The 23,614-nt window shown below is 60.5% G+C and overlaps 1 protein-coding gene across 1 annotated transcript; it reads right to left on the bottom strand.

Annotated features, from left to right (window-relative positions):
• Nucleotides 1–9,339: 9,339 nt before the first annotated feature.
• On the bottom strand, nucleotides 9,340–19,350 carry GHRHR (growth hormone releasing hormone receptor). The gene is made up of 13 exons (XM_028526100.2): nucleotides 19,294–19,350; nucleotides 18,816–18,918; nucleotides 18,580–18,687; nucleotides 17,798–17,867; nucleotides 16,621–16,743; nucleotides 16,134–16,266; nucleotides 14,675–14,828; nucleotides 14,382–14,442; nucleotides 13,734–13,803; nucleotides 12,972–13,063; nucleotides 12,274–12,403; nucleotides 11,359–11,400; nucleotides 9,340–9,686 (listed from the first exon to the last, which is right to left on the bottom strand). Exons 1-13 carry the CDS (start codon nucleotides 19,348–19,350, stop codon nucleotides 9,561–9,563), a joined length of 1,269 nt encoding a protein of 422 aa, XP_028381901.1. The 3' UTR covers nucleotides 9,340–9,560.
• Between the last annotated feature and the right edge of the window lie 4,264 nt (nucleotides 19,351–23,614).

Consider the following 23,614-nt stretch of genomic DNA (forward strand, 5'->3'; position numbering starts at 1 on the left):
CGTGGGGGGGGGGTCACATCCGGCCCAGAGAGCCCATCCCAGGCTGCGTGGACAGATGTCCCCATTGCTGCCCTCTGTGGAGGGCGCTCCCTGCCCCACAGTTCAACCCCGGAGTCAGGCAGCCCTGCATTGAAACCCAGCTCTGCTAGTCACACTCCTCTCGACCCCACGCTCGCTGCCTGACCTCTGGGTCAGGCCCCCACTGCGAACGGACCCCTCTGCTCAGCGACCCCTAGACAGCGACACCTGGAATGAACCCGCACAGTGCCTAGCACTTCCCAGGCTCACGACGAACACGAGAGGCTGTCGCCTTCTCTCTGTGATCTCCCCGCCCCATCCCCACCCGCCCCATCCTCCCCAGAAGTGCCCCCCCTCTCAGCACAGCCCCCTCCCGAGGCTCTTCCGGCACGCACTCGGCTCTGTCACCAGGTCTGTGGCAGCACAGCAGCAGCAGCAGCAGCAGCAGCCTTAATTCCAGCTCTGTGCTGGGTAATTTCCCGTGATTACGGGCCCTGTCAGGCGGCGAGCTCCGCAGCTGCTAGGGAGCCCGCGGCAGGCCAGGGCTGGAGCCCGTGCACGCACACGTGATGCACACACACGTGATGCACACACACGTGCTCACACGCGTGGTCTCCCAAGACTGGGGCCCAGGGGACCGCAGCCCGGCCACGCACACCCTGATTCCTGCGGGAGGGAGCTGACACAGCGCGCCTGCACGCAGGACCTTCCCTCGACGGGGGACAGGTCTGACCCAGGAGAGGACAGGGACAGGGAAGGCTTTCGGACCCGGACCCTCACCGACACCCTCCCTACAGAACCCTCCTCCCCTCCCCTGCCTCCCCAAGGCAGGAGAGCTAGGAAAAGCAATGGCCCATCTTTTCTGCTTTGGGACCTCCTGAGGGCTCTGCATGTGTGTGAATATGTGGGTGTGTAAATGTGAGTGTGTGTGTGTGTGTGTGGGGTGGGAGTGGGTGTATGAGCAGGTGGATGTGAGGCAGGTCAGTCCGTCGACAACTATTCCTGAGACGTCTGTGAATGCTGACCTTGACCTTGGGGTCGGTAGGCTGGGGATCAGACGAAGGGAAGCCTGACAACAATAACCATGAACATGTACACTATGCAGTTGGTCTTCCTCGTTTGCAGATTCCACGCCCGGGAACTGCCTCCCAGCGCACACTCGTCAGTGCCCCCCAGTCAGCCCTCGCAGCGCCGTCGGTCACTCTCAGACACGCGCAGAACCCGAGCGCCTGTGCCCTTGCTCCTTGCGGAGGTCGCACAGGGAGGCGCCCTGCCTCCCCATCCCAGCTTCCCCGCTGTGCAGGCTGTTTCACGGCCTGTGCAATGCCAGGCTTTTCTCCTCTGAGGGCTTTTCGGGGCTGATGCTCCCGACTCCAAGGACCCCCGAGTGCAGTGCTGTGTGCTGTCCCTGAGTGCACGGAGGCTGCGATGTACCTTCCGGAGAAAAAGCGTGTGCCAGATCAGCCTCGTCCGGTCACGAAGGGCTGTCTGCCGTGAGTTCGCTGTCAGTGAGCCAGCGCTTTGCAGGCGGCCCTGACTCACGATGACTCCACTCACCGCGGCTCCACTCTCCCAGGGTGTGAACCCACAGTGCACTCAGCAGACAGGTGCTTCCAGCTGTGAGTTGTGGGTGTGGGTCTTTCCTGGGCTGGAGGTGTGCAGCGGGACACTCGCTCCCAGGATGCGGGGCAGAGGCTGGAGCCAGAGCCCACCGTCACGTGGGCCAGCCACCCACACTCTGCCGGGTGCTGTGTTGTCGGCGTTTTGGGTGTCGAGTTTTGTGTCTGCACATCTCATCGCGTCTACACAACGCCCAGCTGTGTCTCCTGCTCGTGGTGAGAAGAGGAGGAAGGTGAGGCCGCTCGAGGTGAAACTCGAGGTCCTGTAACCGTGGGCTCAGGGAAGTGTTCTGAGAGCACATTCAAGGCAGGCGAGGCCGGGCCGCCGTGTTTGGTAGGGTGGGCGTGTTATGTGCATTTTTGACGTCACGCTATCGTCATCATACGGCGGGTCTATCCACATACAATGCCATCGCACGTCAAGGAGCACCTGGATACTGAATGAGGTGTCTACACACAGAAAGACCCAGAAGAATGTTGCGACCACAGGCTTTCAGGATCCCCATGCCGCACTTCTCCCGGGAGCTATGGTTCCGTACATGCTAACTCAGTGTTCACGGGGACTTGATAGAACATAACCACTGTGATTAATGAGAATCGACTACAATTACTGCTAAGTGCCACCAAGAAAATAAAACAAGGAAGTGCAATGTGACGGCGAGTGATGTCACTGGGCGGTCAGGGTGGGCCTCTTGGAGGTGGCGGCACTGGTGTGGACTGGGGCATGGCTGTTAGGACAGCAGTCGTGGGAAGCACCGGGGGAGGGTGTTCCGAGCGGCAGTTGTGCTGAAATGAGCACAGTCTGGCGGGCGGAGGGGAGGCAGGGGTGCCTGGGGACCATGAGGAGGGTGGAGCACGGTGGGTGCGGGGGCTCACATGTGGAAGACGGTGAGGCTGGGGGGTGGGCTGGTCCGGGCCACACAGGGCCCTGCCGGCTCTGGAAAGGAGCCTCTGTTCTTCCTCCGAGTCACGGTGGAAGTGGGGAGCACTGGGAGGGGTTGGCTGGATCCCTGCCGTGCGGGCCACGCCTCGGAAGGACCAACGGGAGCCCCGTAAGAGGGGCATCCCCGGAGCCCTGGAGCCGCTAACAGAGGCAGCGGTTCTGGGGCTCGGACCCTCCACGTGGAGACTCAGGAATCACTCCTGGGGCCCGGCAGGAGGTGCCGGGCAGACGGGAGTTCACAGAGCCAGGTCTGGCAGCAGGAGTGCCTGGTAAGAGCATCAGTGAGAGATGCTCAGACACCACCCCCACAGAGCGCCAGGGAGACAGCGGGGCCGGGAGCCTGGGCTCGGGTGGGGCACATGCGTGGGAGTCTCCTGCCGCCCTGCGTGAAGGTCTATCTCCCCACCCCGGCCGTGGCCGGGGCCTCCGCCAGCCTCCCTCCCAGGGGGTTTCACTGGGCGCTGCTGACCTGCCCGGCCCTGCCCTCCGGGCCACTCCCTGTGCTCCCATGACCAGCGAGAACCCCTGAGGAACCTCTGTGCATGCACACAGTCTCGCCTGGAAAGGCCTGACTCAGTCCAACGGGTCACGTGCTCCGTCAGCTGCTCCTCCGTCCAGATGTCTCCTTTCTTCAAATATTCCTCCTCCTCTGAGGCCCAACACCCCCTCTCTGCACTTCTCTGGCTCCCCGCCCCACAGTGGACCCCCAACAATTGAGCCCCACTGGCCCGAGTCCCACGCCGCTGTTCTCAGCGCTCAGCACACTACTCACCCCCAAAAGCAGGGCTTAGGTCTCGGGTTTTCCCTTCCACTCCGTGAGATCCCAGGGCCCGGCCCTAGCCAGAGGGTGAGCGAGAGATCAGAAGACTGAAGCCAGGGCCAGGGGCAAAGTCAAGGTTCTTGCAGGGCCCAAGCTGAGGGCTGAGGCTGTGCTTGCTTAGGGCTCCAGTTGGGCCCATGTTCAGACTGAGGCTGGGGCTGCAGGAAGGACTGGGGCTGTGGGCGGGCCTTGAGCTTGGCCTGGGGTCAAGGCCAGGACGGAGCTTCAGGTCTGCCTGTGTTGAGTCAGCTGGTGTGGGAGGTAAGTGTGTTCCCAGGGCTGCTGGGCTGAGAGGTTGAGGGGGCCCTTCTGCCCACCCCAGAGGCTACTCCCGGGGCCGCTCATCCCCCACCCGATTCTGAAGGCCCATGGGTGCCTGGGAGGGGCACTGCCTGGCAGAGAGCTGCCCAGTGCGAGCCCAGCACCGCTCTGTGCCAGCACCGTGCCTGGCTGAGCTGTGGGCCATGCCGGTGCCATGGTGATGCCACCACAGCCAGCCTTCCCCATCGGTAACCATGGGGATGCGTGCAGGGCTGCGGGTGCTTATGCAACACCTCGACGCAGGGGGACAGCCTGCCCATCAGCCCCATCCCCTCCGCCTACCCACCTGCCCTGCTCCTGGGGACGGTCTGTCTGTAACTGGGGTTGTATCGTCCCACCAGCCATCCAGGACCCCCCCCCCGCCCCACCCACCCCCACACACAATACCCTGTTTCCAGAAGGCACGTTTGGGTTAGAACAGTCCTACGGGTCTGGGGGGAAGACGGGGAGGAAAGAAAGAGCCGTGGCGGTGGGGATGGGCAGAGGGACTGAGGGGAGAGCTGTGACAGATGGAGAGCTGGCCATCTGCACGCCCGTGAAGAGCTCCAGCCACCTCCCGCCGGCCCCAGGAACCAGATGTCCAGCATCACGGACACAGGCCAGCTGCCCGATGGGCTCTTCTGTCACTTCTCACAGCTGGAAGCTCGGGCCCTCTGAAGAGAAGGAAAGAGACAGAGACAAAAACAAAGAGAGAAACAGAGAGACGAGGGCTGAGAGACAGAGAGAGAGAGAGGGGCGAGAGAGAGAGAGAGAGAGACCCAGAGACAGAGATACTGAGAGAGAGAGAGAGAGAGACCCAGAGACAGAGATACTGAGAGAGAGAGAGAGAGAGAGAGAGGCCCAGAGACAGAGATACTGAGAGAGAGAGAGGGAAACAACAGGGAGAGACGCAGAGCAGGGAGGGCGGCAGGAGAGAAATGCCCGCACACAGAGACACACAGGAGAGAACAGACTGTCAAAAAAAAGGCCCAAACATCTGTGGTGGTGGCCTTTTGCTGGCTTCCAGAGAGCCTGGCCCGACCTCTGAAGGCCGCCCGTTCCTGGTGGTCCCATGACCACTTCCCACCCTCTTCGTCCTTGTCCAGAACCCCCGCTTCCACCCACAGACAGGCCAGCCGCAGGGAGGGCGTGAGTCAGGCCCACGGGGCCGACCGCTGGCCCCTGCCTGCTGGGTTCAGCAGAAGCACAATGCACTCAGGGACCTGAGGGAGCTCACCTGCCCCCCGGAGCGCAGCCAGGAGGAGCACAGCCAGGAGGAGCGCCCGCCCCACGCCAGGACACCACTGAGACAAATTTCCCCGTCTACTGCTCGGGTCACAGACACACAGCTGTTCACCCCGGGACAGTGAGGACGGAACACCAGACACACCACGTGGGGGCGGGAAAAGCCAAACTCTTCCACCGCCGCGCTGGCCAGAACCTCAGTCCCACCTGGCGCTGACCGCCTCCTGCCTGCTGCTCTCTCCCACACCCTGAGCCTCTCGAGGAGGAACCTTCCAAGCGGGGGGCAGCTGTGCTTCCAGGCTCTAGCACCTACTTAGCAGACACTTACCAAGTGAAAGGATGCGTGGCCCAGCAGGGCCCGGAGCCCTCACACGAACACCCACGGACATCCTGGGGGAGGACAGCGGCCAGATGCTAGACCCACCATCCTGTCCTGTCCTCTCCTTCCTAAGAGCCTTGCTCCTCAAGCCAAGGTCAGCCACACTCTGTGCCTGCCCAGCACATGCTTGCTGATGCTTGGTCTGGTGAGGTTCTAGGGTCTATATAACCAGCCTGCGTCCCCTCCTCCAGGAAGCCTTCCCTGACTGCTCGTGGCCTCACCCACACCCTGTCCTCTGAGCTTCCACTACCCAGGCAGTCAGAGCCCTACACACCTGTTCTATGCACATCCAGATTGCGGCTCCTCCCTGGGGATCTCCCGAACATTTCTCGGGGCTCTCCAGGGATGGGAAATGGGCCCCTCACTGTTAGTCTTGCCTCCTCCTCCCCACCATGTAGAGGAGCACGCACAGGCTGGCCACAACAGGAGGAAAATCTCTTCTTTCCCTTTAGCGAATTCCTTTCAGGACCTGAGTGAGGCTGGCGGGGAGGCGCTGCAGTGGATGATGGAAAATCCTGCCTTCCCCATAAAAACCAGGGGCCAGGTTCGGAGGGGTGGGGGGTGGGGGGGCCTGCTTCTGCTCTGAACCCTGCCCAGGGACTCCCATGGCCCCCTGGTCTCCTGTCTCTTCAGCTCTCGTTCTTCTTATCAGCCTCTTCCTCCCCAAGACTGGGGTCTGGGTGTTCCATTTCTCTCCTCTTCCAGGAGCTTCCTGCCCCGCCGTCCTGGCCCACTGTGACCCAGGCCCCGCCCTGGGAGCCCATCCTCTGTCTCTGGTGCTGGGGCCTCATCCAGGGAACAGTACGCCCTGCCGGGGTCCTTGGCCGCAGTTAATCTGCCACCTGGTGGCGACGTTGAGTATTGCTCATCTCAGCTCCCCGTGGCCTGCAAACTGACGTCCCTGCTACAGGTCTCTGAAGTCACCAGCAACTGACTCCTTGCCGCTGCAGATGGCAGTGCTGATGCCTGAGGAGGGTGGGGTTTGCCAGCCAGGGGTCAGCCCAGGGACCCCCCCTGTAGCCTCAGTCCCGGGATCCCCGCGGCGGAAGAAACCAGAGAAGTGCAGGGATGTGAGGCTCCAGGTGAATCGGAAGGAAGAAAGAAGCCGGCTCCCAGCCGTAGATGACGCCGCTAGGGAAGGGGCGGACAGGTCACACAGGGGACTCCCACTGCTGCCACCACCGTGAACTCACTGCTAGCACCACTGCTAACCGCCCAGTGCCACCCACCCCTGCTGACGGCTAACACCACTGCTAACCGCCCAGTGCCACTCACCCCTGCTGACGGCTAACTGCCCACTGCCACTCACCCCTGCAGATGGCTAACTACCCACTGGCACTCAGCCCTGCTGACGGCTGACACCACTGTTAACTGCCCACTGCCACTCAGCCCTGCTGACAACTGACACTGACCACTAACTACCCAACAGGAATTCGCCAACAGGAATTAAAAGACTTACTATATGCATGCCAGTGGCTCAGAATTTCTAGGCTAAGAGTTTATTCTGAAGTTTTTAACTTTTTGTAACATACATGAAGAATCATGTGCAGGAAAGGTTACGCCACTATTCATCTAAAACTTGGGAGCCGCGCCCACCGGCAGACTGGGTGAACAGTCACCTGCTGAGTGAGGAGTGTTACACGGACTCACAAACCGTGCGGCGGAACCAGGGGTTTGCGAGGGCTCTGCACCAGCTTACTCTCCTCAGCAGCGATTTCCCCGGCGTGTAATCCACATGCCGCAGACCTGCCCGTGGAAGGTGGGTGACTCGGTGGGTTCTAGTACGTTCACAGAGTGTGTGGGCCAGCACGCGACTCAGTGTCAGAACGCCTCGTCCCCCACAAAAGGAACCCCGCCCCCACCGGCAGTCAGTCCCGTTCCCGCCCCCTCCCCCCGCCCCAGCCCCCGGAAACGCCCACGTACTGTCTCTCTCCACGGATTTGCCAGTTCCGGGCCTTCCACGCAACGGGAACCACACAACACGCGGCCTTCGTGACCAGCTTCCCTCACTCAGCACAGTGCTTCCGGGGCGCGTCTGTGGCGTATCCGTATTTCCTTCTCTTTTATTGGAGAATACTGTTCTACTGTATGGCTCCATCTCGTTGTGTTTATCCATGCACCGGTGGATGGACACCGGCGATGAGGAGGAGCGCCGCTGTGAACACCCATGTGCAGTGCCTGTGCACACACACGTTTCCAACTCTCCCGCCTGCAAGCCTGGGGGTGGATCTGCCCGGTCACGTGGCCGCTCAGGGTCGGGCTGTTTGAGAAACTACCGGACTTTTTGCCAAGGCCACTGCACCATCGGAAACTCCCACCGGCGATGTGTGAAAGTCCCGTTTTCTCCATGTCCCCGTCAACACTGGTCTCTGTCCATTTTCTTCACTGGAGCCACCCTGGTGGGTGTGAAACCACGTCTCGTCGTGGTGCGGACTCGCGTTTTCCCGGTGACCGGTGGTGGCGGCCCCTCTTCACGGGCGCTTTGGCCATGTTCACGTTGTGTGTGCTCATTTTAAGCACAGGAAACAAAATACAAACGTACAAACATAATATGATCTCAAGATGTTTCCAAAATGCAGAGGCAACGATTTTCAGAAAACACACAAAAATATCAATGCTGATTATCTTTGGGGAATGAGGTTGCAGCTGATTTTTATTTTTATTTTTATTTTCACTTATTTTTTAGACCGCTTCTCCGTCTCCCAAATGCCCTGCGATGAGCATGAATCCGTGTCCCGGTGTGACCAGAGGCAGGAACGCACGACAGGGCTTCTAGACAGGGTTTGCGTCCTGACGTCTGTGGGACCAGGGAGGCGCGGGGCAGGGGGCAGCACAGCCAATATGGTGGCTCCGGTTTTCGTGTGGCCGACAGACAGGGGGGAGGGTGTGTCCGTCGGAGGAGGAGGGGCCGCAGGGAAGGCTTCCTGGAGGCAGGCGAACGGGGCTGGGTCTGCGGGACAGATGTGCTTTGGCTGCCCCCAGAAAGGGAGAGATGTCACTCCGACCTGCAGCACCCCTTGTGTGCCTGTCCTCTGTCCCAAAATCTCCCTCCACCCCCGTCCGCCAACACACAAGTCACCGGGAACGGTGCCCAGTCTCAACGTCCTCCCTCTGGGCAAGGAACGGGGTAGAGGAGGGAGGGACCGTGAGACTGTTACATCAGGGGCCCCATCAGGCTGGGGGACAAGGAGGCACATTATGGAGGAGACATGAGAGAAAGACCTAGAATGGAGGAACCCCCACCCTAGAGAAAAATACGCAAAGGAGCCCAAGCCATTCCCAGAAGGACAAACCCAAAGGGCTAACAGGCACCAGAGCGATGCTCGCTCACGAGCCATCAGAGAAATGCAAATGCAAACAACCGAGGAGGCAGGAGGCGCCACTCTCTCCCATCTGACTTGCAAACACTGAGAAGCTGGGGAAGCCGCGTGCTGGCGGGGCTGCTGGTGGGCGTGCAGACGCTGCAGCCATCCTGCTGCCCAATCTGCCGCTGCTGTCACGTTAAGAAAAGCCATAGCTGATGACCAGGCACTCCTACTCACGGGTCCACGAGGGGGCCGGCATGTAAGGCTTCCCCAGGAGGGAGGGGGAGACAGGGCAGGTCCCACAGGCGGTGGTGACACCACGTGGCACTATACAGCTGTCAAAACGAGGGACCAGGTGAGCACCCAGCACCTGGGGCATCTCTTAAAACCTGGTGCAGAACGCTGCACGGTTCGCAAGAATACAAGAGACATGAACATTCCCACTGGAACGCATGCCTGTGGGAGGAGGAGAATGGAGTGGAGTGGAAACAAGAGAATCCGTTTCAGAGGTCAGTTATACAAGGAGACCCCGGCACAGACACACGGTGGTGATGTCATGGGAACGGAGGACCCATACGCCCCGTGCGCCAGAGATCCGGTCGCAGGCGGTGGAGCGCCCCCCACTGGACGGCACAGGTACTCATGCACACGGCCATCTATCCTCTACACGTTTATTGGCTGCTCCGGGGACACATGAGAAGAATGGAGACAGAGGAACCAGGGGGACAGAATTAGACACCCAGGGGCCCAGGGAAAAGAGGCAGGTCCCGGAGGGGAAGGAGGGCCGCCCTGCCCAGGGCTGGGCAGCAGCAGGGGTCTGGGTGCGGACTGAGGGCTCTCAGAGCGGTTGGTCCCTCTCCTCTGGAACGTGGCGGGCCCGCTGTGGCTGCCCAAGGTCAGGTGTGGACTCCAGGTGCACGAGGTGGCCAGCCTAGCACACAGACGTCAGCACCTTAGTCCCTGAGCGGAAAGGCATTGTCCACCTGGCGTGGGCTCTCCGGGCTGGCAGCAGCTCGGGGTTATGGCCACGCCATCTCCGTGAGATCTCCGCCCTCACCTGTAGGACAAGGGGAGGATGTTAGAACAGCCCAGCTGCCTCACCTTCACTCAACCCTGGGGCGGTGGGGGGGGGGGGGGAGTGCCTGGAGAGGCCGTGCAGGAGAAACCCAGAGGGGGCTGCTGGGGCAGGGGGGGCCACAGCCACGGCCACGGCCACGGCCAAGCCCCGCCTCTGACCGGCGCTACTTTCTCCTTCCTCCGCAGGTTTCTGGCCATGCCGCTTAGCTCCTTCCTGTCTCCTGGGCACCGTCGGTGTCTGGACCCAGACAAGGACAGCGATGGGCGCTTCTGGAAGTTCTGGCCACATAACTACTCTGTCCTCCCGAATGGCTTAGACTGTCCCCGCTCTGGGGTTCAGGCTGGCCGCTGCCCGCTGCGCTGACCTGCGGCCCCTGGGGAACCTGTCCAGGGGGCAGGACCTGAAGGGAGGGAGGGCCTCACGCTCTGTCTGGGGACTGGTGGTTGCGGAGATGGAGGGAAACGGGAAGAAGAGTAGCCTGGGAGGGGCAGGGGAGACGTCTGTATCTTCCCCAAGGGGCTGTGGGGGCAGAGGGAGCAGGAGGCTGCGAGCCACCTGGCAGATGAACTTAGGCTGCGGCAGAAGACAAAAGGGACACAGATTTCTGTCCGACGTCAAGGTGAGCTGTCTGACAACAGAAGGAACTATTCATAGGTACTAAGCACTCCGTCACCAGAAGCATGTAACAACGCTCTGGTCTCTGACACTGCTTCTGGGTACAGAGTCCTGTACAACTAGGCGGGATCCCCTTTCCCGGGCCCCATCTGCCTCAGCCAGGGCTGCTCCTTGCCTCCCCTGCACCTCCAGGGCCCGGCAGCCACTGCACTCAGACACTGCAGTCCAGAGTCTGCGGCGGGGGCAGAGAGAGTCAGAGGAGAGGGAGCCGGTCGGACACAGAGGCGGCAGGGGAGGGGAGAGCAGCGCCCCACAGCCGGGGAACACGCACGCACACCCAGGTCTCCCCCAGAACACAGGGCCCGCAGCAATCTCGTGGCCACTAGAGGGCGCCCATGGCTCTGTTTGCGCCCACAGCCCAGGGCCCAGCTGTCTGGGGCACTGAGTTCCATTCTCCTACCTTTCCCCACCAAGTAAATCTGTCCTAAGGAAAAAATGCCAAGTGTCTCCTGGTTGGGATGCTCGAATTAGCTCCTCTCTGTATGCAAGCTGTCCATGTTTAAGCACATTGACACCATCTCGTCCATCTGTTCTGTGTATGTCCTCCTCTGCCTGGGCTGTTCTTTCGGCGTGTCTGTCTCTTCCAGGCTCTCTCTCTCTGTTTCTCTCTCTCTCTCTCCTGCTCACTCACTCCTGGAGCTGGCTTATTCCCTCCCCCACTCTCCCTTTTGCACCATTTTAGGAACACAGAGCCCAACCCTGGATCTGCCTTCTGAGATTCAAAGGCCTTCTCCAGCCCCTTGCTGAATGGAAAGTAATCTTGGCCCAGCCCAGAGGAAGGATGGGCAAAAGATGTTTACAGAAGGCATTCAGGTTCAGCTTGATCCAGAAGCTCAGGACAGACTCCTATGAAGGGTCGCAGGAGTCGAGGTCTGGGCTGAGCTGGGGTTTACAGGGTCTGAGCAGGAGGCAAAGGGCCTTGGGACTAGTAGGAGGTTCAGCTCGGTGGGCAAGGACGGCCTGGAGAGCCACATACCTCTTGGTTGAGGAAGCAGTATAGGACGGCAACAATGAAGCCCTATGAAGCCGAAGAGAAAGGACCCCATCAGGATACCTTGGCCTGTTCTCAAGGTGTTTGTGGTCTTTCTACTACCTTTTCCCCTGCCCACCCTCTGGGCCATGGCTTGAGCCAGGTCTTTGAGTAAAGGGGACGGTAGACACGTCACGTACTATGTGCCAGACCACTGACTCATAGAATCGTCATAGCAAGCTGGCCAAGTCTGTACTGCTGGCCCTGTTTCTCCAGCTTTCTTAACCTGTGCACCCCTCAGTACTGCGCACAGAGCCCGGCATGTGATGGGTGCTGAGTAACTGCTGAACAGATCAGATGGATGCATGGAGGGAGGGGTAGGTGCACAGAAAGGTGGATGGACAGAGGGAAGGATGCATGCATGCATGCATAGAAAGGTGGATGGGTGGATGGATGGATGGGTAGGTACACAGAAAGGTGGATGGGTGCATGGATGAAGGGGTAGGTGCACAGAAAGGTGGATAGACGGATGGAGGGTAGGTGCATAGAAAAATGGATGGGTGGATGGAGGGGGGGATAGGTGGATAGAAAGGTGGATGGATAAATGGATGCATGCATGCATGCATAGAAAGGTGGGTGGATGGACAGATGGAGGGAGGGGTAGGTGCACAAGAAAGGTGGGTGGGCAGACGGATAGGGAGGTGGATGAGTAGACAGGTACAGGGGTAGCTGAAGGAGCAGGGAGATGGACGGATGGAAAATGGACACATAGTCAAATAAACAGATGAGTGACTAGAAGGAAGGATGACCAGCCTAGCGGCCCTCCCCCTGACATGAAGTCCATCAAGCCAGTGGGCAGCAGCCCCTTCCTCCGGCCCCAGGCCTCAGAGGGCAGCAGTGCCTGGGGCGGGGGGTCCTCACCTGAAAGGAGCCCAGCCCCAGCTCCAGAGGGAAGCGGATGCCCAGGCCAGCGCTGTCGGGCAGGAAGTTGAAGATGATGTAGTGAACTCCGAACAGCGGGATGAGGAGGAGCGTCGACTTGGAGAGGCGCCTGCAGGAGGGGAGGAGCTTCAGGCTCTCAGGCCTAGAACTCCGAACGCCCGCCAGCCCCTGCCTACTCTCACTTCCCACCCGCTCTGTGGGTCAGCTCTTCACCCCGGGGGGGGGAGGGACCCTCCGTCCTCCCCACATGCACCCTGGGCTTCCTGACTTCGGGCCCCTGGATCCTGCTCTTCTCTGGGCCAAACGCTGCTGTCTCAGTTTACTCCAGTCCAAGTCTATGTATCTTTCAAGGTCTAGTTCAAAGTCTTCCTCCAGTAAGTCTTCCCTGACCACACCCCATCCCCGCTCCCCATCTAGAAAGGACCACCTTCTGCAGACTCTCACAGAAATTGAGCCCAGCACTCATCAGCCTATTTGGCCCGGCACCTAGGTGGTTGGAGCCTCTGTCCTTCCCATCCCACAGTCTCTGGGAAGGCAGGGACCAGAGCTATTCTGTCCCTGGGAACACGGGGAGGAGCTTGGGCGGGACCAGGAAGGCCCGGATGTGAATAAAACAGAACCACACTGACTCCTTCCAGGTACATCCCAGAATCCCCCCAAACGTGCGTGCACATTACCAGTACTGAGACTGGGCATGGAGGCCGCCCTGAGCTGGCCCCAGCTTCCTCAGCAGGATGCGGATAATGTTGAGGAAAAGCCCAAAGTTCACCTGGAAATAGAGGTGCAGGAGGGGGGCAGGCGAGATGTCAGGGGGTGGCCCTGGAAGCCTGAAGCGGGGCCTCTTTGGAACTAGAAACCCCGAGTCCTTGAGACACAGGGCTGTGCAGGGGATGGATGCCCGGGCCATTGCCCTAGAACTTGTAGGCTGAAGACCGGGGGGTCCCACGTGCCAACTTCAGAGGGCAGGGGCTCAGGCCCTCCCTCTGTCCTCCCTCCTGGCACCGAGGCTGGGAGGCGAGGCCTTGCCCGCGTTCCACACCCCCAAAGGTTTCTCTGGCACCGAGCAGGTGGCCTTCCCTTGGCACAGCTGCTAAACGGGGGACATGGGCACATCCACCAAGGCCACGCAAACCACCCCCGACCACCCTGCGTGCTGGTGGGAGCAGGCGGTGGGCTCTGGCAGCAGCAGTACCGCCCCGCCCCTCCCTCGCCTGCCCAGCCTCTCACTGCAGTGGTCCCAAGCTGCAACCAGGTGGGTCCGGACTCTGAGCTGGAAGGGACCTGAGCCCCGATCGAGACCACACCCTGGTTTTACCAACAGGCGGAGGTGCAGAGAGGGCCTCACAGCCTGGGGCCGCGTTTCCTACTATGCACAGCCCCTTGGTGGACCCAGGGAGGTCGGCTGAATAAAGCAGAGGACTCGGGCCCCAGGGGCTGACCCCAACAGAGAGGACGATGGGCCCTTTGATGATCCACCAGTAGGGGGAGCTGCTGTCCAGGTCCCAGCACCTGAGGAGAGGACGGGCCAGGGCTGAGGCTGGGGCCCCTTTCGGTGGGAACCCTGCGCACCTCCCTCCTCCCTGCTGTCTGCCCACCGGGGTCCTGGCTCCTGTCCCTGGCACCAGAGCCTCCCAGCCTCCCCCACCTGCCCAGCAGCCTATCTTGTCTCAGAGAGTCGGGCCCCTTTTAGAAGGGCGTCCAATCCACTGTGGGCTCACCCTTCCCTCCACCTGGATGGATCAACTTCTGGAAAATCAGCCTACTCGCTGCCTTCTTACTGGGTTGCAGGAGGCCCCCACTTACACCCACCACCCCCATCCTCACCCCACCCCCAGCCCCGCCTCTCCCGGAGCCCCAAAGTCCTAAGAATCCAAGGCCCCTTCCCACCCGGGCTCTGGTGTGTGCTGTCCACGGACTGCCTCCCCACCTGCCGCCCGGGCGCAAGCCTGGGAGCTCCTGACAGCAGGACCGGGGCTCCTCCCCCTCCTCCCCCAGCGTGGAGGAGGGCCACGCCCCCTGACTGTGCCGCCTAGGCCCCGCCCCCGGGGCCTCAGGACCCAAGTGATGAGGACATCACCCAGACTCACCCAACATCCTCGAAGGCCAGCTTGCAACCCACCCACGAGCCAGTGAAGAGCAGGGGGAGCCCTGTGGGGCACAGAGGGGACCCAGGGGAGGGGTCGACATCCTTGGCCCCCTTGACCTGCCCCCACCTCCCGCCATCCCTGCCCACCACACGGGGCACAGTGAAGGCAGGACCAGGCGACAGCCCACAGGCCCCTCCTCCAGCCCTCACTGCAGGGCTACCACCGGCGATGCTTCCCCTCACTGAGCCAAGGGGGCCGCCCGGGACATGCCCAGTCCTGCCCTCAGGACTCACCCCAGGCGGCGAGGACCAGCCGCCGGAAGGCTGTCCTGGTGCCCGGCGACGTGGAGGCCAAGAGGCAGGTCAGGTAGACAGCTTCCGCCGACAGCCAGCTGAAGTTGGTCATGGTGGCAAAATGGGAGGCGGCCACGGAGACCTTGCACAGAACCTGCGGGCCGGGGCCGGGGTGCCTCAGAGTCGGGGCGCCCGTCGGAGCCCACCCACGTCTCGCGTCCCCACCAGGGCCCGGCCACCTTGGCTGCAGTGATGTAACGCGGTGGTGAAGAGCCCAGGTGTAGTGGGACCGACGGCCTGGGTTCAAACCAACTGTGGGTTAGAGGGTCCACCCCCCGCCCTAGGCCCACGCCCGAGCTTCTGGTCCGTCCGAGGAAAGCTTTCTGCACCTAGTCACGCCCTCACCGTGGGGACCGAGTGGACACTCTGTGTGCGGTGGCCGCCCCTCCACCCTCACCCCACGCTTCCCGAGCTCGCGCCAGTCCCTGGAGCTGGGGACAGGGAGCGCCAGCTACTCACGCTCGGCTCCGCCCACAAACACCACCCCCTTCCTTCACTCATCTGCCGGGGTGAGCACCCCAGCTCTGGGCTCAGCCGGCCCGGGCGGGGCCCCAGCCCCACCACTAAGCAGCTGCGTGACATTGCCACGCGTCCCTCGTCTACCAACGGGACTAAGGCGGAAACATACGCAGGAAAGAAAAGGTGATGACGTCACATATGCAAGGCGGTTAACGTAGCGCCTGGCACCTAAGTGCTCGATAGACTTTCTCCTTGTCATTCATTCATTAATTAATTCAGGTCACTGGTTGGCTTGTGCATCTGCTCACCTCCAGCGCCCTTTTACAGCGCCTTCTGAGGGCGGGGCCTCCGCGCTCCGCCGGCTTCTTTCACTTTCCGTCTCCTCGCCCCCTCCCTTCTCCCCTCCCCCACGAGGACTTCCGTCTCCCTTGCACACGCCCCAGGTTCTCTGTGTGTGAGTCCGTTCACCCTGGCCCCTCCATTTCACTGTCCTCCCTCCCGCCCCCCATCACTGCTGCCCACCCAGCCCCCAAGCTGCCTCTTCCAGGAAGTCCTCCCTTGTTCCCTCCCAGCGCTCGGCTCCCTTCACCCGGTCCTCCCTTGACCCTACAGGAGGCCTTTCGTCCCCTAGGGGTGCCTGTGGTCTAGGGCGGAACAGGGGGCGGGGGGGAGTGCCGGTAAGGAGTGCAAAGCGGAATACGGGGAACGCCCTGATGGGCAGCAGGGGCCAGCAAACGGCTTGAGCCTTCAGGGCCTGACCCCAGAGAGGGGCAGGAAGGCAGGGGGCGACGTCCCGTCCTGGAACTGGCAATGGCGGACGGAGCCCAGGTTCACTAACCAGGCCGGGCAGGCCGCGGCAGGCGCGTCCAGGTCTCTGACCCAGCCTCCCGCCCTGCCCTGGGCCCCCCCACACCCCGGCGCCCCCAGCCGTGGCTGTTACAGTGGACAGGCTGCAGTGGTCCACGTTCTCGCCGTGGAAGAGGGTGGCGTCCATCAGGAACACAGCTCCCGCCTTGAGGATGAAGGTGGCGAACAGCTGGATGTGAATGTAGTTCCGGGAGCAGTGGAGCCTCCTGCGGGGGCGGGGAGGGGCGAGGAATGGGGGGGGCACAGTGGGAGGAGGCAGAGGGGGTTCTGAGAGGAGGGGTAGCGGGGTTGGCTTTGAATGTGGACAGCTTTGAGTACACAGAGGAGAAAGGAGGCCGCATTCCAAGCTGCACGCGAGTGAGCGCAGGCGTGGGGGTAGGAGGGAGTCCCAGGAGGGGTCCCCCCCCCCGGGGGAAAAGCAAGGGGCAGCTCAGACAGGGCCGTGGCGCCTGGAGCTGGGAACCTCCGGGATCCCCGGGGAGAGGAGCCGGGCTCGGTGCAGCGCACAGCGAACAGAGGAGAGAGCAGCGGCTCCTGGGCGCACCACGCGGAGGGCGAACCTGAGAGAGACCAGGATGGCGATGGCCACCACGAGGGACGCACTTGAGACGCCGTGTCCTACAGTGTAGATGACCTTCATTGTGAAGAAGTACGATATCTGGGGAGTGTGGAGATGGGGCAGTCTCAGAAACCCTGCCCCTGCGGGGGGCAGGGGGCGGGGCTTGACCACCTAGCAGGTACAGCTCTCAGTTCTCCCCCAAACTCCCCACTGGGGGCCGGGGGCGTCCGTGGGGACCCCAGCAGGCTCCCTCCGTGAACGGATGTGTTTGTGTTTGGCCTGCCCTCTGCCTGACCCGCTGCTGGTGACAGGGGAGGTGGTGGCGGGGATGCACGCTCACGCCCACTGGGGCTCTGGGGCCGGGAGAGGCGGCGGGTGGCAGGAACCCGACGTCCCCGGGAGCCACAGAAGCCCAGGTGGAAATCGGGCTTGTTTATTGGCATCCAGCTTGCTCGTTGGCTTGGAAACACATTGTCCCCAGATAAAGGAGACAGCCAGCTACAGCCATTCCAGAAAAGCTCATGCTCTGACCAAGTGTGCGGGTCGGTCAGAGCCCACCAGCCCGGACCCTGGGACGGAGGCAGGGGTGCGGGCCGGGGAGGGGAGCCAGGGCCCAGCTTCCCCGAGGGAGGCGAGCAGTTGCTGGCCCTGTCTGCCTCTGTCTTTTCACCTGAAACACAGTCGGACTTGGGATTCGCCTCACAGGGGGAGGAGCAAAGAGGTGTGAGGTTATGCGCCTGGAAGCACCTCGGAAAGGGACCTGGAGGCGGGGTGTGCCAGCTCTAGGCAGGGTCCCTGCAGCCACTGGTGGACTTTCCCTCGCCGGCCCACCCCGCAGCCAAGCACACTGCTCCACAGGCTGAGGACCAGCGGGGCAAGGAGCCTGCGTGTCCCTGGAGCCACCCAAGACTGCCCTGAAGGCCTGGGCACAGATGCCATATGCCAGGGAGATGGTGGGCAGCACGACCCTCCGGCCCTCCTAGCACAAGCCCCCTCCCCTTCCAGACACTGCCACCTCCTGGACATCTGCTGTAATGGACACTCCAACCTGCGGGCTGTAACGGAACTGGCGGCCCCTACACACAGGCAGACCAGCCGCCCCCGGCCCCCAACATCCACGGCGAGCCTTCCTGCACGTAGCCTCGTACCTCTTCTTCGGTCGGCAGCTCCAGGGGCACGGGCAGGCCACGAGATGCGGAGGGAAGGGCTCGGACCAGCCGGCAGTGGTGCAGTTCCGCCTCACCGCCCCTGGGAGGCCAGCGGGGGTGGGGAAGCAGAGATCTGGTCACAGGGGTGCCTCCCCTGTCCCCGGGAGGGGCTGGGGAGCCATGTCCGTGGAGTGACCCTGGCAGGCTGCACAGACGGCCCCCCTAGGGGGCAGAGGGAGGGGAGCCTTCTCTCCAGAAGCTGGGGTTCCAGGCCCTGCCTGGGACACACTCCGGGGCCCTCATCTCTGGCCTCTGTTAGCCCGAGAGGGTCACTCCCCCAAGCGGCAGAGTGGTGAGGTGGGCCCCTAGGGCCCTGAGGGCCGGGGGGAGAAAGGAGGCTATCCGTGATCCTGGAGGATCTGTCCGCCCCTGACACCCAGGCTAGGGAGGGGAGGCAGAGCGGGGCGGGGGCCCTCCCCGCCACCCCCCACTAGGCAGCTGGTGGCATCGTGCAGCAGACCAGCTCTGCCCACTGCAACCGCACAGCCAACCCTCCAGCAACATCCAGGGAAGGCCACGTCCATTCCCTGCTCACTAAACCTCACCCCCTGTGAGGTCACAGGTCGGGAAGCTAAGGGTCAGGGGGGTGAACTGACTTGCCCAAGGTCACACCGAAAGAGAGGAAGTTGTTCAAATCCAGGTCTCACACCAGGGGTGTCTCTGCCGCGTTCCCGCACCACCAGGTGAAAACGCTCCCCCTCCCCCACAGACCCCCACCCCCGCCCTGCCGCCCCCGCCGACGGGACCCTCACCTGGCTCTGTGCTGTCGTGAGAGAAGAAATCTGGGCAGGGGAGAGTCACCCACTCGCCAGGGCCCGCCTCCGGCCAGCACAGCAGCCCGTCCCAGGTCGAGGGGCAGCCTAGACGGGCGGGCAGAAGCAGCGTGGGTTCAGCCCCGGGGGCTGCTCCGTCCCACATCCTGAGGAGGGGGTGCTGGGGGAGATGACGGGGTCCTGAGAAGCCACCCCTGCCTCCTGCGCCCCCCTACCCAGGGTGGCATTGCTCATCCCCTCTGCTGCTTGCAGACACGCATTCTCATCCTCTCTCAGCTGGCTGATGAGGTCACACGCTGGGGACACAAGGCCCAGTGCCTGCAGGAAAGGGTTAACGGGATGTGGATGCTTCTTCTGGGAAGGGGAGGGGAGGGAAGGGGATGGAAGGGAAGGGGATGGTATGGGAGGGGAGAGGAGGGGAAGGGAGGAGAGGGAAGGGGATGGCAGGGAAGGGGATGGCAGGGAAGGGGATGGTATGGGAGGGGAGGGGAGGGAGGGAGGGGGATGGCAGGGCAGACCCATGGGTATCAGAAGTTCTCCAAGCCACGGTGCCACCTGCTTCGTGGCGAGAGACTCCAACGCCGAGGATGGGCCGTGGGGACCCCACTGGGCCCCAGCTGAACCCCCCCCGGCCCTGTGGCTTCCAGACGTGGAGCCCAGCCGCAGGCAGCAGGATCCGAGCTGGCTACTCACGACGGGTAAGGGGCTCAGCAAGCAGAGGATGCAGGCACCCCACGCCCTGAAGTCCATGGCGGGGGCTCAGCGGGGTCCTGCGGCCAGCCTGGGGGAGTCCTGGCCCCCTTCCCTCCCCTCCCTGGGGGCTGACTGCAGAGGCAGGAGCCAGCCAAGGGGGCGGAACCAGCTGAATATTCACCAGGACTGCAGGACGCCGTGCCCAGCTGTGCCCTGGAGTGGGACTGCGTGTCCCCAGCTGGGAGGGGCTGAGCCCTTCCACCCCCTCCCACCCCCTTCCACCCCTTTCCATCCCCTCCCGCTCTGTATGTCAACATGTGTGCCTGTCCTGCTAGCAAGGGCCCAGGCCGGGTGACAGCCACAGGACACTTCTTGCCCCAGGAGGTCCACATTCTGTACCGTTCTGCTGGCCCATTCTGGAAAGAGCCTTCCCCCCCTCCCCAAACCGTCCCCCTACCCATGAAGGGGGGTCAGAGAAGCAGCCAGACCCAGGGGCTGCCCTCAGGGACGTAAGCTCCCAGTGTGGCTGGTGGTCCCAGCCTCATCCCAGGGCTGGAGGGTGGGCTCAGGGCTGCGGGGGACGCAGAAGTGGGGATCAGGGGAGGGTGTCAGTGGGGGCTGGAGAGGAAGATGAGTTTAGGAAAAGAGAGGTGATCGGGGAGCACCAGCCTGGGCTGGCCGGGTGGCCGGGAAGGTGGCCGGTCGTCAGGGCCTCGTTCCTTCCCCTGGCCAGGACGCCAGCCTGGACAGCGAGGGGAAGCCTGCCCAGGTGAGGACTCTGGACTTCGGAGCAGAGGTGGAGGGGGAGGGGGGCTTGCAAGGTGGTCGCAGAGCGGCCCCGCTGAGCAGGGCAGGACCACTGTTTCTCAGCGGCAGAAACGAGAGGGCTTGCACAGCCCCTCAAATTACTGTTAACACGTGTTACCTGATCGCTTTAATGCACTTTGGACTGTGAAAGGCAGAGCCCCGCTGGCCAGGCTAAAGACCGTGTCCTGAACGACCCTGGACCCCGCACAGCGTCCTGGGGTTTGGAAGCACATGTTTACGGTCCACCGTTGGGCTGTCCCGGCGGCATTCGCGTCCCCAGAGCTCGCCGGGCGGGGGGCCGGCGCCACCAGACGTGTTTACACCTGGCGGGAACCGTCCGTGACGGAGGCCCCGCCCCCACCCCATCTGGATCGAGGAATCGTTTTGCATCAGCTAGGTTTTGTTTTTCCATCTGCCTTCGTCAGCAACGGGCGTTGAAGAAAGTATACGGAAACGAAAACAGGAACCTCCCCCCACACAGGCCCCAGACCCCAGGCCCCCTGCCCTCGCAGGATCATCCGCGTGTGCGTCCCAGGGAACCAGGTGCCCACACGGAGCTCCCTCCGCACCGGTTCGGGGCGCACCGCCTCCCCACCCCCACCCTGCCCCCACACCACAGTCCGCGGGAGGACTCGCACCTGGGAGAGCGGAACCCTGGGAAGGTGTGGCTTAGAGGACACGCTAGAACCTTCTGTCCTTCAGCTATGAAGAGGCAAGAGCCCAAGGACAAATATCACCACTAATCACTGTTGATAATTAGTGTCAGTGTTATTAGCATTAATGATGGTTAGCCATTGATACTGATGCTTAGTGATTATTATTGTTAAGTATCTGAATTAGTGGTTCTTCATAAGGAACAATTTTATGCCCTTGGGGAACATGTAGCAATGCTTAGGGACAGTTTTTATTACCATAACCAGGGGTCAAGGTCAAGGGTTAGAAGGAGGGAGGGGTGGGGAAGTGCTACGTGATGTGAGTGGACAGGAACCAGGGATGCTGTTAAACACCCTACAACACACAGGAAGGCCCCACACCACACAGGACGAATCAGCCAGTTTGCAGGGCCACCGGGACCAAGGTCGACCAGCCCTGATGTAACCACTCATGTCCCCAAGGACCCCCCAGGCCCGGGGACTGTCCCTTCTGAGCAGGCCAGGGTCACCGGATTCCCACCCGTCACTGACTCTGTACCTGCTCAGCATTCAAATTCTGCCTCTGCCACGTGCTAACTACATGACCTTGGCCAAGTTACTTAACCTTTCTGAGACTCAGTTTCCCCCCTGAAAAATGGGGGCGATCCCTGCTCGCAGAGGGGACAGGATAAGAAGTCGAGGGAGACATATACAGTAAAGGACCTCACACACAGCCTGGCCCGCGGGGGCGCTCACCGACGCCGGTGTGGAACAGGGACGGACTGCCGGCACGGACGGGGGGGCAGTCGAGGCTTCGTACGGGGAAGATAAGATTAGAGCTCCAGCTCACACTTACCAAGTATACATTCTAAAAGTTTCAAAATCCTAAGTATAAAACAGCAAAATCAGATGGTTTCCAGTGATGGAAATTTCTCCTTAGAAGAAAGGAGACTTTCTAAATAAAAATTAAACCTATAAATACAAGCTTAATACATTTGACCACATCAACTTTTTTTTAAATGTATGTTCAAGAAAAGACAAATGGGTAAAACTACAAGCAAGCTACAGGCTGAAAGAATATTTGTGATAAAAAATGACAAAGAGATCATGTAAAATAATATTTTAAAATACCTACAAATCAATAGTAATGGGGAAAATAACTCCATAGAAAAGAGAGCAAAGGATGTGAACAGACAGCTCAAAAATCAGTAACGCACAGGACAAATGAACACAGATGGTCGACATTACTAATACCCAACACAACAGAGAAGTAAAATACTAGCAACTGCCCTCTCCCACCTGTCACACCCCCTGCGATGCCCGTGTCCGACCACGCAAAGTCCGGGAACTGGTGTGGGGGTGTGGCAGTCTCACACTGTCCACATGGGGGTGAACACTGTACACGCACTTTGGGAAGCAACTCCATGCGATCAACTGGATCGGTACATGAACACACCCTCCACACCACAAGTTCCTTTTCTGCATCTTTGCCCCAGAGGACAGTGTTGTTTATAACGTGCCGTCAAACCCAGGAAACGGCGATGGAATAGCTCAATCACTTACAACATATTCGTGCACTGAGACGCTTAGGGCATCGAAAAGGTAAGTTAAATCTATTCGTGTCAGCTTGGAGAGAGTTCACAATTCTGTGTTTGAGGGACTTCTGCCTCCGGCCAAGACCGAAGAACAGGGACGGGTTTGCCCTCCCCCTGCATTACAAACGACGAAGAAATCCAGACAAAATAGACAAAATACTGGGTTTTACTGGGTGAAGGAGAAGAGCACACATAACCACCCCAACTGATGCAGAAGTAGCCTCTGATGACCTCTGACACCCCTTCAAGACAGAAACACTCAGTGCATTAAGGACGAGTGAGCTTCCCTCGCGTGACATGGGCCGTGCACGGAAACCCCTGTGGACAGCCCACTCCGTGGTGAAAAGCCGAAAGCTTCTTCCCCGAGATACGAGGAACCAAGAAGGATGGCTGGTTCCTCCACTGCCATTCAGCATAGTTCTAGGGGGTCTGGCCAGAATAACTGGGCAAGAAAAAGAAATAAAAGGGACCCAAATGGTGGTGGTGGGGGCGTATGTGTGTGTATCTCTGTTTGCAGACGACATGATCTTACGTGTAAACAAGTCTAAAGAGTACACACACACACACACACACACTCACACACACACTCACACAGCTATTAGGGTTAATGACCCGATTCAGCACAGCTGCAGGATACAAACTCGACGTGCAAAACGTCGCTTGTTCTCCTACACACACACAGCCACAATCTGAAAAGGAAATTAAGAAAACAATTCCATTTACAAAAGCGTCAAAAGAATAAAATACTTCGGAGTGAATTTAACCAAGGAGGTGAAAGTCTTTCACATAGTAAACTACAAAACATTCCTAAAATAAATTAAAGATCTAAATTTTAAAAAAAAGATCTGAAGAAAAGGAAAGATGTTTTGTGCTCAGGAATGGGAAGACAATATTGCGAAGATGGCAATGCTTCCCAAAGTGAGATACAGATTCAAGGCAATCTTTATAAAAATCCGAATAACCCTTTTATTTTCAGAATTAGAAAAGTCCAGACTAACATTCACACAGAATTTCAAGGGGCCCTGGAAAGTCAAAACAATTTTGAAAAAAAAAAAAGAAAGAAAGAAACAGAGTTAGAAGCTTCATACAGTTTCCTGATTCCAAAACTTACTTCAGAGCTACTATAACCAAAGCAGTGCAGTGCTGGCAGAAGATAAAGAAGCCGGGGGAACAGAACAGAGAACCTGAAAATAAACCGTGGCGTATATGGTCAGTCGGTTCTTCGACGAGGCGACCAGGACCATTCGGCGGGGAAGGACAGTCTTTTCAACAGGTGGCGCTGGCAAA

This window comes from Phyllostomus discolor, chromosome 10 (genome assembly GCF_004126475.2).
Source record: "Phyllostomus discolor isolate MPI-MPIP mPhyDis1 chromosome 10, mPhyDis1.pri.v3, whole genome shotgun sequence".
NCBI classification, from domain to species: Eukaryota; Metazoa; Chordata; class Mammalia; order Chiroptera; family Phyllostomidae; genus Phyllostomus; species Phyllostomus discolor.